The sequence below is a fragment of the Vulpes lagopus genome, chromosome 23 (genome assembly GCF_018345385.1).
Source record: "Vulpes lagopus strain Blue_001 chromosome 23, ASM1834538v1, whole genome shotgun sequence".
NCBI classification, from domain to species: Eukaryota; Metazoa; Chordata; class Mammalia; order Carnivora; family Canidae; genus Vulpes; species Vulpes lagopus.
Genome location: NC_054846.1, coordinates 15,395,780 through 15,411,044, shown reverse-complemented (window position 1 = coordinate 15,411,044; position 15,265 = coordinate 15,395,780). Strand labels below are relative to the sequence as shown.

Here is a 15,265-nt window from a genome sequence, read left to right as displayed (position 1 = left end):
ATGGTATTCAGTTCTTTGATCACAAAGATTTTTGCTTGTTTTAATGCTGTAAAACTCTTAGTCTTTCTCTTCTCTTAGTACTTTCTGAATGTCTATAAATATACTATATTAACACATGGAAACACTGTAAAACTTAAAAGAAATTTATTTATAAAAGAATAGATAGACCCTCAAGCTTCCTCAAAGTATGAGAATTTCAATGTAAATCTATGGTTGCTCCCCTGTTCCACACTGGCTTAAAAATACACATTTAATAAATGCCAAGTTTGGTTCATTTTGGTAGGCAATACCAGATATATTTTTAAATACTTGTAGCAATAGCTGAGATATACAGAATGCTTACTGTATATTGTTTTAAGTATCTGGCATACATTGACACAGAAATCTTCAGAGCAATTCTAAAAGTAGGTAGTATTATCCTCATATAGATGATGATCAGAAACACAGTAACATAAAATATCAGTTAATAACTTACTAATCATTTTTTTAAAAAGTCATCTTGACCAATTTTAAGACCTGCCTCAACAGAGCTTTAGCAATACCTATTATTATGTATTTATTTGGAAAGAGAGCGATCACATGCAAGCAGGGGGCAGGGGAGGGGGAGGCAGGTGACAGGGGAGAGGGGCAGATGAAGAAGGAGACATGAAATATCAAGCAGGGCTCAACCCACGACCCTGAGGTTATGACCTGAGCCTAAATCGAGAGTAGGATGCTTAAATGACTAAGCCACCCTGGAGTCCCTATTAGAACCTTTTAATACGTGAGGATGGCTGAGTGCTCAGTGGTTGGGCATCTGCCTTTGGCTCAGGTCATGATTCCAGGGTCCTAGGATTGAGTCCCACATCAGGCTTCCTGTGGGGAGCCTGCTTCTCCCTTTGCGTCTTTCATGAATAAAATCTTAAAAAAAAAAAAAAACTTTTAATACATGTGCAGACTCCTGGAATTATAGGAATTTATCCTACAAAATAGGATATATTTATATAAAAGCAGACCCAACATTGCTCAAAGATACATAAAAGTCAAAACATCGTGTTTATGTGGTATATTGTATTATAAATCAATAGATTTTTAAAATATCACCTCCATGAATTTTTCCTAATAAAATTTTGGAGAATGCCAGGATATGAAAAGTAAACTTAAGTTATTTACTCAATCAATCCTTCCTATAGTTACAAATAGCCTGATAGCATTCAGATGTTATAGCAAGCTCAGCTTTTGCTCTTTACTTTTTCATAATACAACGTATTTTGTGTATCTAATAATACACAGCCACTGAAACTCATATAAGTGTGAATAACTGTTACTCACTGATTATTTTAAGTCATAGACCCATTCTACTCAGTGGCAATATAGGCCCAGACAAAATACAGTATCCAAAGTTTTGAGTTTTATTAGTTTAGAAAAAAATGTTTTTGAACGGTTCTCACAATTCAGAATATTCTAAATGCCTTAATTTAAATTTTAATTAAAGAACAGAAGCAATCTAGCATGCCAAGTAAAAATAGTATTAATTAATCAAGATAGTGTTCAATTCAAAGTATTTTTAAAAAGGAAAAGAGGGATGCCTGGCTGGCTTAGTAGATAGAGCACACAACTCTTGATCTCAGGGTCAGGAGTTCAGGCCCCACCTTTGGGTATAGAGCCTACTTAATTTTAAAAAGGAAAAGAAAAAGATAAACAATAACAACCTAGAGAACATATAAGAAAATAATGAAATTACAAAGGTTACCCCAAACAGGTACATATTTGAAACCTTAAGCCCAAAGTAACCAACACAGGGCAGTTACACTAGAAGACCCTATTACTGCTTATAAAATCTAGTTCAGCTGTTGGAGAAGAGAGATACAGTGACAAACAGCCTCTCTGCTACAAAGGTGGCAGGAAATCTATCAAACTGGACAATAAAATTGCAATTGAGTTTCTTTGGCTTTTTATAGCAGCTGAATGTATCCTGATGTAACACTGCAAAAGCTATACAATTCTGCAACATTAGTTTTTTACACACCAGTACTTTATCAAGAACCATGTTATAAATTTATGATATTGAGATTTTAAATGGCTGCAAAAGGAAAAAATAAGCATCACTTCAGTATCACATATATAAAAATATAAAGCATTAGAACGAATATTTTCAGAGAAAAAATGTGGTTCTGATACTTCTGGCAGAATTTTTAATAGCATGCTACAAATTGTTCACCTACTTACTAAATCACTTCAGCTCCATCCTAAGCTTTAGTAAATATTGATTTGAAGCATCTTAGAAAGTCAGTCATCCATTTTATTTTAAAAATAGATATCAAGATATTAAAAATCCAAAAAATTAACATAGCAATATTCAAATAAATTACTTTGTTATAAACCTTATGAAAACAAAGCTTTTCATGAATGAAGAAATTCACTCATAGAAATAAAGCTAAAAGACACTTATTAAACTTTAAAAGTGAAGAAAACCACAAGAACCAATTTGTAACTTTAACCATCTAGCATTTAAAGTATACTTTAACAGCAAAAGTTCTAAGTCCAATTTTACTCAGATAAAAATAATTTACAATTGACTTAGCATTTATTCCATTTTATAATTTTAATCCTAAAACTTGACTCAAAGACTGTTTCTTGGCCCAAAACAGGCAAAGGAAGCCTCTCCATAAAGCCTTCTTTGTGAATGTTTTAGTATCTGCTTAAAGCCATTAAGTCACTGGAGTAAAGAAACAAATACATAAACTAAAATTGTATATATAAACTATGTGTAATATATAAACTATAAATATATATGAACTAAAAGTTCTATGTAATAGTTTTATAAGCTATAAATACATATAAACTATATATAATATATACATAAGCTATAAATATATATACATATAAGACATAAAAAGCATACTTTGGGTTTTTTGTGTATAAATTGAGTCTAAAAAATACTGATATCAGAACTACATAATTATAGTTTATATTTTTTCCTTCAACATTCTCTGCATCTTTAACATACACTTCCAGAATGACAAAAAAGGTTTTCCTTAATAATAATTTTTTTAAAGATTTTATTTATTTATTCATGAGAGACACACACACCGAGACAGAGAGAGAGAGAAACAGGGGCAGAGATACAGGCAGAGGGAGAAGCAGGTTCCATGTAGGGAGCCTGACGTGGGACTTGATCCCGGGTCTCCAGAATCAGGCCCTGGGCTGAGGGTGGCACTAAACCGCTGAGCCACCCGGGCTCCCCTATAATAATTTTTTTTTAAGTATTAAGGGTCTTAACTAGGGTCCACAGTCAATTGATACAGAATTCCTTGATACCTGTGATACTTTATAAGAGTTTATTACATTAGCAACTTAGTGTAAAGGTGAGAAGGGAAGAATTTTATAAAAGTAAAAATAATTCCCTGTACACTCAAAGGAGCATTCAAAATTTAGAGTGCAAAAGAAAGGCTGACTTTAAAACACAGATTTCTGAGAACATCCCATGAAATTCAGATTAATATTCTGAGGTGAGGTCCAGGAGACTATAATATATCCCATTATTACTCTGATCAGTTACTCCCAAACCCTACTGTGGCTGATGGTATAGGTACTTTAAAGACAGTTGCTGAAGCTATTTCATCCATCACTGGTAAGAGAAGACTAAGACACTAAGGCACACAGAGGGTGGCATGGTATCATGTGACAGCTGAACTAAATAGCCCCAAACAATGATAGTGTGGGTCTTCCTTCTCCTTCCCACAACAAAGATTTAATGTGCAATTGTCAAGGACTCAGCTCTATTCACAGTTCTATAGGAGATATGAAGATGTATAAAACCTTTGGCCCCTGCTGATGAAAGCTTACAATGAACAACCAAAATAAAACATAAAGAGCTCACTTTTAACCAGTAATATGAGATATCACAAAATCATTCGTAATTAAACAGTCTACATTTGCTATATTACCTCAATACTTCTCTTCTTCATGTACTAACCCCCTAAGCAAACCAACAATTCACCATGCTTTTTCCTCAGTAACACCTCCGTACTTTTACGTCAATTCTTTCACCAGTGATTCTCATCACCCCAAACTCTACAAGCTCAAATCCCATTTACCTTTCAATGCTGTCATCAAATGACATCTTTTCTACAAACTTTTCAGATGCCTTCATGTGAGAGTGTCTATACTTGCACTGTATCTCTTCTATGGCACTTATTCCTTTCTGCCTTGGTTGTTTTTTTGTTTTGTTTCAGTTTTTTTTTTGGACTTAATTATCTCCTATATTAGAAAGTAACTTCTTTCAAGATGTGTTCCTGATTCATCCTACTATCTTACATAGTAACTAGAAAGTACTCAAACAGAAAAAGGCAGGAAGAAGCAAAAGGAGTATTGGAGAGGAAAAAAAGAATGAGTTAAGATAGAAAGGGGAAGAAAAGTGGTAGGTAACTGGAGTAGACATAGACATAGAGTAACCGAAAATGTACAAGAGAGACCAAGAGTACCTAACCACCAGAGAGAGAGAGTGGGGTGGAGAGAAGCAGAGACAAAACAAACACAGATTCACAGGTCAGAACAAAGACAGAGAGGTTGAGGAAAGGGACAAGGCAAGAGCCCAAAACAGACGGAGGAATGCTAAAGGGAAGAACAGAGAGAGAAAGATAGGAAAGAGAGTGCTAAAATATGAAAGAGGGGATCCCTGGGTGGCGCAGTGGTTTAGCGCCTGCCTTTGGCCCAGGGCGCTATCCTGGAGACCCGGGATCGAGTCCCACATCGGGCTCCCGGTGCATGGGGCCTGCTTCTCCCTCTGCCTGTGTCTCTGCCTCTCTCTCTCTCTGTGTGACTATCATAAATAAATAAAAATAAAAATAAAAAAAACTTTAAAAATTAAAGTGTGATTCAAATCTATTTAAAAAAAATATGAAAGAGACAAGCAAAGGAGAAGAGAGTTAGGTAGGCAATGATAGAGGGCAGCACAGAATGCACTAGGTACCCACAGTCACAGCAGTAGAGTAAGGAGTGGAGAAGACTGGTTAGTCGAAGACTGGGGAGAGAGAGGAAGTAGAGAGGAAATCAGTGGAAAGGGAAAAGGAGAGAGAACCCCAGAGAGATACACTTATACCAACAGAAAATTAAGTGCTGTGAATTCATACATACATACTGTATGAAAAATTGTCATACAGACGTGATTTAGCTAACTAAATCCTGAAAAATATAAAGGATCTGGTTAAGTACAAAGGAACACAAAGTCCATGCTATGAATAAACAAAATTAACAAAGAATGATCTATTTTTAAAAGACTAGAACTAATACAGAGCACAGATTTTTGCCAGTGAAACAGTGGAAGAGAAGGGAAGAAATCCTTTTTTTTTTCAAGGGAAAATGAAAAATTAGGTAGAAAAAAACTATTTTGTAAAACAAAAAAAAAAAAACAAAAAAAAAAATCTTACCTTATTTTCCTTTTCACAAAAATTAGAACAAAGTACTTATGGAGGAAGTAACATTATATAAGTTATTTTTTGCTTAATAAATCTAGAGGAAAACAATACCTAAGCCTACTGACCATTAGAAATATCCATAGTCAAATTGATCTAGACATGTATAAAAAACTACATACAAAATCACTGGTGGCGGGGTACTTTAATGTAGGCAAAAAGTTTACAATACCCTGTGAAACTAAGAAATTTAAAATGTCATGTATTAGAGAATGCGACATTACTTAGGATCTAGCAATTCTACTCCTACTTATACTTCCTAGAACAGTGCTCTTTTCATACTGAAGATAATTCAGCTGGCAGATCACAGAATCAACTTGCTAGGACATTATCAGCATTTTTAAACAAATAAGAAAACATAATAATGTATCCCTATTATAAACCAAAGTTTTAGTAAGGGCAAATACTATCTCCTGAAGTTTCTGTTTCAGGTATGAGAGAAGAGAATGTGTGTACATATATACATGGTCACTATAAATTTCATACTGTGAGCCAATGTTATAGGAAGTCTGAAACTGACAACTCTAGGAAAACCATTGCCTTTGAACACTTGGTTAATCACAACACTATATACAAATATACCAAAGTTATATGTAACAATTTTTTTTAAATCTTAAAAACAAAAGGTTTGATAGAGAAAAAGATAAGTAACAGAACCATCTACATAGTATGATGTCATTTTCATAAAATATACAAAAAAATCAAATAATATTTATTATTTAGGTATACATTTTTTTTAACTTCTTAAAGAAGGAAATAACACAAAATTCAAAATGGTGATTAGGTTTGGGGTGGGGGGTTGGATACAGAGAACCACATAGCATTTTAAGCTGAGTAATCAAAGTTCTTTCATTTTAACACTTCACAACATATATGCTACACAAATTATTGTGGATATAAGTAATTCCTCATTTTAAAAGTGGGATCTATATCAAACATGAAGTGATTTGGGGCCTGAACTAGTGTGCTGGCACTGAGAATGAAAACAAAGAGATGAAAGGAAGAATGACAAGAGATGTAAAAAGGAAAACAGTCACTGAACATTTAATTTTCTTTCCTATGATTTCCTTCATTAACTTCACAAAAAATCCACATTTACCATTTCTATATTAGACACTGATGGTTAAGAAAAGTTTAGAAACTTGCCTGAGTTTATACAACTAAAAAAGAATTCAAACCCAGAACTACCCTTTGTCCAAAGCCCATCTTCTCTTTATTACTTACACAAATGGTAACTGGATATAAATGTTTGGACAGAAATGCTCAAAAGTTCAGAGATATCTGAGATATTTCCTAGTTCAATCTCTTTATCTTATACATAAGAAATTCAAAGAATGAATTAGACTACTGGTCCTAAATACCCTATGACTTCAACAGTTCTCAAGCTATTTTGTCTCAGAATGCTTTACACTTGTAGACAATACTGAGGTTCCTCAAAACTCTATTAATATGAGGTATATCTGTTACTACTTATCATATTAGAAATTAAGACTAAGAAATTTTACAAATATTCATTTCAAAATAACAAAACCATTATGTATTAATATAAGCATTTCTTTAAAAAACAAAAGATAATAAGAAGAGGGCTAGTATTTCACATTTTTGCAAATCCCTTTAAATTCTAGCCTAAGAGAAGATGGTTGCATTCTAATATCTGTTTTTATATTCAAGCTCTTTTATTATATATTGTTTTGGTTTATGTCTCTGAAAAAAATCCACTTTCAAATAGACATGTAATTGGTAAAGGAGGACCTCACACACTTCCTCAAAAGGTCTCCCAGGCTCCTGATGTCTTCAGACTGTACTTTTATAATATTACTGCTCTAAGGGTTATTCCTCTAGCCATTCTTCTTAAGAACTTGAACTAACAGGAGCACGTACAAAAGCACTGAATTAATATCCACCATTTTGAAAATCTGAAAAATCTATACTGGCACTCCGTTATCTAGAATTCCCTTACATAGATTTGAAACTCAATCCAAATGTATGTAACACCCAAATTCAATCCTGTTTTTCTCATGATCTTTTGTAGAAGAAAACAATACTACCAGAAAATTAGTCCAGATTGCAGCAGCCTTCTATAATAAAACCCAAAAGATCTGGGCACCAGCACAAACGAAATTAAGTTAGACAAGAGATGACAAACAATTTCTGTAAAGAACCAAATAGTAAATATTTTAGGCTTGGAGGCCATACTGTCTCTGTTGCAAATACTGAATACTTGTGGCATGAAAGCAGCCACAGAAAAATATATAAAAAATTGGAAGTGTCTGTATTTCAATAAAACTTTATTTATAAAAACATATCAGGCTAGATTTAGCCCTCAGACCATACATATCTGGCTGAACTCTGCCTTAGACTAAACTGGTAAGTGCAAGAAGGTAGTGATTAAAAGCCATTTTATAAAATCAAGCCTTTTTCTTATTTAGCACTGGATTACTCTAAAACATTAGTAGAGTGGTATCTTCCAATCTAAGTTATCTTTGCAAATCCTTATGATAGTAATGTACCTTCCTCTTATTAACTAAGGAAAAAACAGAATAACTCTTAAGCACTTTCAAATAAATAAAGTTATTCAAACACTTTAAAAAGTCTATTTAGGAAATGATGATATACTTCAAAAGAATGGTAAAATATTTCAGAGTAATAACCATGATAGTCAATAAAACATTTAAAGATATATCGAATTTATCATTTCTATTCTTTATTCTTTCTAGTCAATTCATAATTCATATAATTACATAATTATATTCCTTCTGAATAAAACAAGATACAGAATGTATAATCCACATAGAAACTAACAGATTTTACTGCATTATTTGAAATGTAAAATTTCCTCAGAAGATACAAACATAAAACTCTAAATATTAAGTTATTAAGCCACAAATTGGCAGAAGATATTAATAATAGAACAAGCAAAAGACTAAGACAAGAATATATTTGTAGGGATGCCTGGGTGGCTCAGTGGTTGAGCGGCTGCCTTTGGCTCAGGTCATGATCCTGGGGTCTTAGGATGGAGTCCTGCACCAGGCCTCCCACAGGAAGCCTGTTTCTCCCTCTGCCTATGTCTCTGCCTTCTCTGTGTGTCTTTCATGATTTCTATTTCTTATGTACATCTTTAACAATACACACACATCTAAACAATAAAAAATTTTATTTTTCATTATATTTAATATAAATGGTATCATATTAAATGCATTTTTCTATAGCTTGCTGTTTTTACTTGTCATTGTTTGAGACTCATCCACATCAATCCATGTAGTTGTGTTTATTTCCTCAGTTGTATCATACTCCATGGTATGGCTTTATCCATTTACCAGTTGATGAGCATTTTTAATACATTTTGTATGTATTTGGAAGTTTCTCTATATATTCCTAGAAATGGACTTGCTGACTTATAAGATGCAGATGTTCCTCGTTAGATGATAATGCAAATTTTATTTCCAAAGTGGTATATCAGTTTCCTGTGATGTCTAAGTTCTCATTGTTTCACATCACCTCATAACGTGATATGCCAAGAGTTTTAAAATTTTGCAAATATGATGAATTTTAAATACCATATCTCAATAATTTTATTTGTATTTTTTATTGTTTTATGAGAGCTTTACAAATATATTCTTTTTCTTATTGTTTAGATGTGCATTGTTAAAAATATACATAAGAAATAGAAATAATGAAAACATCCAAATTAAGGTTAGTAGGTAAGGGGAGAGGGGCTAACAATGATAGACATAGCAATTGGGACGGAGAACCCAGTATCATAAATATTGGGAGGTACATTATTCTTTATACCTTTTTGTGTATCTACAATATTTCATAAACAATTTCAAACAAAAGCTATACATAAATAACTTACACTGGCTTAAGTTAAAAAAAAAACTAGAGGATTCTTCCAAATCAATTTTTTAACTGACTGTAATGTGAGCAAAAGGCAAACATTAGTCTGAGCTTTTCTATTTACTCAACCACCTTACATTATTAGAATAACTTCTCATCTTTGAATATACTGCGCCACCTTGTGTTCAAAAGCTTTAAAGTACTCAAAAATTTAGAGAATCGTATCTGCAAAAAGTGGTTACTTTAAAATAAGTTCCTTTATGCTGTGGCATGAGGTTTCACTGTATTAAGTTAAACTTGCATAAAAAAAACATTTGAAAAACCCAATTTGATTCTAAAGAAATTGGAAACATTTTATTTTCCTTTTTAGTTCTTCCTTTCACTGCGCTTTTAGAGAATAATAAAACAAAATTATAGATATTTAAAACACTAAATACATTTTCATAAGAAAACTTACCTTTGAATGTGTGATTGATAATGTGTCTACCCACACGCGCCAGCCACCCCACTCATATTTGACTGCATGGTAAAGTAGGATTCTGAATATGGCATATACCATTTCTGTTATCTTTTGCTCATCAGAATTCTTAGGATTGAAATAGCAAAGAGAAAGCATCCACTCTTGCCATACGGAACACTGCAGCAAGCTCCTGAGAATTATAAGAGGATACTGAATTACTGAAAGAAAAAAAAACTCATCTCCAAGAATTCTAAAAAGTAAAAGTTTAAGACAAAATAAACCAAAACATGGCACCTCTATCTATGTATTAAAACAATTAAAGTAGGTGGTACTGAAAACTCAATTTTAATCTATGATACATTACTTATACATCCTTAATGAAAAAAGCATATGGAAAATTCATTTAACAGTACTTTTTAAGGCAATTTTTCTTAGAAAACAATGGACTTATTCAAACCTAGCCTTGAATAGTGCAAATAATTGCTTTCTGATCCCACTTACCTTCTATTTTCTCTACTGTTATTAAAAAGTTTAATCATGTCAGAAAGAAAGGCTCTGCGAACTTCCATGCTCTCTGAACACTGGGGAGAATTTCGAAGTAGGGTTGCAATTACTTTTAGTATCTCTGTAAGACAATTCATAAATTAGTAAAAACCAAAACAACACAAAAAGTCATGATAGAAGACCATTAATATATTTCTCTAGTTTCCCTGAAATATGTCTACTGAAAACATCCTTTTTTGTGTTATAAAAAAAAAACTGCATCTACAGAAAAGAATGATAATACATTCATTAGAAAGCATTCAAAAACAGGAAAGGGATTTTTTATTTTATCACTAAGAATGTGTAAAAATGTAGGAGCACCTGGGTGACTCAGTCAGTTAAGCACCTGCCTTCAGCTCAGGTCATGATCCCAGGGTCCTGGGACAGAGTCTGACATTGGGCTCTCTGCTTAGTAGACAATCTGCTTCCCTTTCTTGCCCTCCTTGACACACTCTGCCTACTTGTGCTCTGTATCAAATAAATAAAATCTTTTTAAAAAAGCGTAAAAGTAAAGCTGAATTTTAAAAATGTTTAAAGTTGAATTTTAGTTAAATTATAAATGAATTAAATAATAGTAAAACTACTAACAACTCTCACAATCTCTGCCAATTAGTAAAGTTGATTTAAAAAAAAAAAAGCTATACTAAAAATCTCAGAAAAAGAGAAAAAATTCTCAGCTTCAACAAAACTGGTAAGGCAAATGGCCTCTCCTATGAATTTTAAAAGCTATCAAGATTTTCTTCCATGATTTCTAAAGTAAAATTAGATTAAAAGGGGAATTAAGGGATGCCTAGATGGCTCAGCAGTTGAGCGGCTGGGATGGAGTCCCACATCAGGCTTCTCAAGGAGAGCCTGCTTCTCCCTGTCTGTATCTCTGCCTCTCTCTGTGTGTCTCTCACGAATGAATAAATAAAATAAATCTTAAAAAAAAAAATAGGGAATTAAAACCTATTTACCACCACCTAATAAATATAAATGAAACTACTACTGCAATGGTCTTAAATATAATGCCGTCTAAATTTCTAATACTTAGCTTTAAGAAAAAAAAAAAGTTCTTTAAAATATTTACTTAAATCAGAACTTTAAAGAAACAAAAACAGCTATAACCCTGAATTTAAATAATAGGTAAGTGTTTACCCAATTACAATTTAGAACTTCTAAAGTAGCCTTTTGACAAGGTTTTTGGTGATACTGAAGCAGTAAGTACATAATAACAAATATGAAGATACTTTATCATACAATGAAAGATATTTGGGGAGTAATTTCAGAATTCTAATGACACACTGAAAATTTCTCTACCTGAACAATGATTACAATGATGATGATAATCATAGTAATGGTAAAGATAATAATAGCCACTAATTGTAAGGAACATGCTATCATGAGACAATGTTTTTTTAAAAAAATACAGGTATTAACCCAGGAACAATGATAGCTAAATACTGTAATTATGCCCATTTTAGAGATAAGAAAACTGAGCAACAGAAATTAAATAATTTACCCAAAGTCACACAACTATTAAGGCATACAGACAAGGAGTGGCTCAGTAGGTTAAGCGTCTGCCTTCAGCTAAGGGTGTGATCCCAGGGTCCTGCGATTAAGCCCCACTTTAGGCTCTCTGCTCAGTGGAGAGCCTGATTTTCCTTGTCCCTCTGCCTCGTCCCCCCCCCCCCCGCCCCCTGCTCATGTGCACACACTCTCTCTGTCACTCTAGCTCCATCTCAAATAAATTAAAAAAAAATATTTTAAAAAAACATACAAAATGAAAAACCAGGCAGCCTGTTTTTAAACACGAAGCTATACTGTGTGTCTTTTCTGAGACAGTATATTACATAGATAACAGATACTAAAATTCTTACTTCAGTAAGCCACCTTTCCCCATAATCACATAAAATATATTTTAATTTACATACATATACTCAAGATTTTCTTATTTTACTCCCTTTCCAAACTTGGTAGTCCTTAACTTGACAATAATTTAAGATGAAAGCTACTTCTATGGTTTATGTAATTTGGCCAGACATCACTAAATGGTGCAATCAAAACTTTACTGAAAATCTGAACATATGTTAAATCAATACCTTACACATAAAATTTTTTAAAACCTTGATATAAACATTTCCACATAACCTAAGGTCAATTTGAAGTTATATTCAACATTAACCTAAAATAAAACTAGTATTATATCGTTGCCCATAATGAGATACTCTTTGAACACTATGTTTCCCACAATATCAACTTCAGGTTTTTCCCAGTGACTTTCTATTTATTAGCAAAAGGTAGTGGAAGTATTAAAAAGGAGGGGAAAAATGGGTGAAAGTACTGAAAGGATACAAACTTCCAGTCATAAGCTGGGTAAGTCCTAGGGATCTAATATACACCATGGTGACTACAGTTAACAATACTGTATTCCATAAGGGAAAGTTACTAAGAGAATAGATCTTAAAAGTCCTAACATATACACAAAAAAATTGTAACTGAAGTGATGGAGGTGTTAACTAACCTTATTGTCCAATCATTTCATAATATACACATAAATCAGATCCTGAGTACATTTTAAACTTATACAGTATTATGTGTCAATTAGATCTCCATAAAGCTGAAAACAACAAAAACAAAAATAAATGTATATAAAATACATACGAGGATTTTGTATCTTTACTGAAGAATCAGGATCTGGATGCTGTTTGTGTATCACCTGAGTACAAATATGCTCTATAAGAATCTACAGAAGTAAAATAATAGATTTTATTAGCATAATTACTGTATTACCATGGCCATTAACAAATTTTAAGTACCGTACTAATCAACATTAAGTATACAGTCCAATGTTGTCATGCTAAATATCTTCTGCATTATGTAAAATAATTTCAATGTTATAATTCTATTTTTACTTAATTACAAAATGAGACATCAAATGGTCAATACAAGGAACCATTTAACAGAGATGTCCATACTGCTTAATAGTTCACGATTAATATATTTAAGATGTAGTCACATCTCCCTTATATAACTAATTTCAAAACTGTATATCAAACCTAAATTAACTTACTACAGCTAGATACTATCAACTAAATTACACAAGCACTCTCAAAATAAGAAATTAGTAAGATTAAGTTCTAAATATATTCCTACCTCAAACAAAACATTATATGTGGTCATTGTGATTAAATTTGTCTGAAGCATGAGTCTTTCTGCCAGCAATGAAAATAATCCATGTCCAAGCATGACTTCAGCTTTTCTTCTACAATATCATAAAAATAAATAATCAAATACAAAGTGTTATTATCCACTATTTAGAATGCAAGTTGGATGAAGAAGACACAATGTGATTTTCACATAATCAACAAATTCCAACACAGTAACTCTCCTAATTTTCTTCAACTTAGAACTCATAAGGTCACAAAATCTTTGAGGAGAGAGATACAAACTACATTATAAACACAGCTAAAGTTAAAAGAAAAAAAAAAAAAACAAGACTGGCTATGTCACAGACACAGCAAAAACCTCCACAAAAATCTCCAGAGCGATTATTTATTAACCAGTTTCTACTCTCTGTCAGCAGTGAGCTAAGCTCCACTATGGATGATAATCTAAAGCCCAATAAGTAGAAAAAACAATGTGGAGGAAAAGGTAGAAGAAATGAAAAAAAAAATTAACAAAATGAGTACTGTGAAGATAAACAAACCAAAATCAAATTCCAAGCAAAAATTTAGAAACTAAAGGATCATAAACTTTAATTCTACCCTAGAATTCATCAAAATTTTTCTGCAAATCGCTAAATAGTAAACATTTTAGGCTTTGCAAACCATATGGTCTCTGCAGCAACAACTCAACACTGCTGTTGTGTTCTGAAAACAGACACAGATAATAAGCAAATAAATGATTGTGGCTGTGTTCCAACAAAACTTTATTTCCAGGCAGCCAAATGGAATACACATAAAGACCACAGTTTGCCAACATTTCTTTATTGCCACAATTGTTAATTTTTATAATAAACCAACTCTGATATAAGGAACAATAGGTAGGATATGAATCTACATTCAGCTAAGAAAAAAAAAGTTTTCATTTTCAGTCATTCTTACAGCAGAACATACTAAGACAAATATTGAGGTTAAAATGTCAGCTTTATACTACAGATAAAATAAATGATAATGAACCCACACAAAATAAAGTCTCCTGGTTTCTAAAATTCCATTATACAAAAGTATTCTTAAACAAGGAACAAACAGAAAAGTTAAATTTTATTAAAATGAACTATATACCCCTGTTTCACTTTACTTTTAATATACAGAAATGGGATTACATCTACATAGATTTTATTTTTTTTTTTACATAGATTTTATAAATTAAAATAAAGAGAAACTAGAGAAATCACAGAATACAAATACTATTCCAAAGATTTATAAAATAAAATGGTAATATACCACAGCCCATTTTAGATTTCATGCATACTATACTCACTTTGGGGCCAGGTGTTTTAAAAAATAGCCCATTGCCTTGAGAGCTTGTACTCTGATTCCTTCACTTGTCGATGCCATAAGTTTATAGATGACACTGAAGGGAATTAAAATTAAATTCATGATTATAAACCTAATTTCAAGTAAGATATAGGTGAATTTAAAGTACACTTCTGACATTTAAAAACTTGCTTATCAAAAACTGTATGCTGTCTTCAAGAAGCCCACCTTATCTATAAAGACACATATAGATTAAAAGTAAATGAATGGAGAAAAATAGAACATCTAACACTAACCAAAAGAAAACAAGAATAGTTACCTTAATTTCAGAGAAAGCAGTTATCAGAGATAAGAAGGGCACTGCTATATGATAAAAGGAGTCATTTCTCCATTAAGACATAATAGTCTGTAACATGTATGTGTCTAAAACAATATGGCATAAAAACGGATTGAACTGCAAGGAGAAATAATAGATAAATACACTGTTATATTTGGAGAATTTTAAAATC

At 32.3% G+C, this 15,265-nt stretch overlaps 1 protein-coding gene across 1 annotated transcript in view; it reads right to left on the bottom strand.

Moving 5' to 3' along the window:
- The window catches only part of LRBA (LPS responsive beige-like anchor protein), a 730,439-nt gene that overhangs the window by 564,994 nt on the left and 150,180 nt on the right, over nt 1-15,265 (bottom strand). The window contains 5 exon segments of the mRNA XM_041738215.1: nt 9,751-9,943; nt 10,255-10,378; nt 12,940-13,021; nt 13,432-13,540; nt 14,761-14,853. Coding sequence (XP_041594149.1) covers nt 9,751-9,943; nt 10,255-10,378; nt 12,940-13,021; nt 13,432-13,540; nt 14,761-14,853 — 601 coding nt within the window.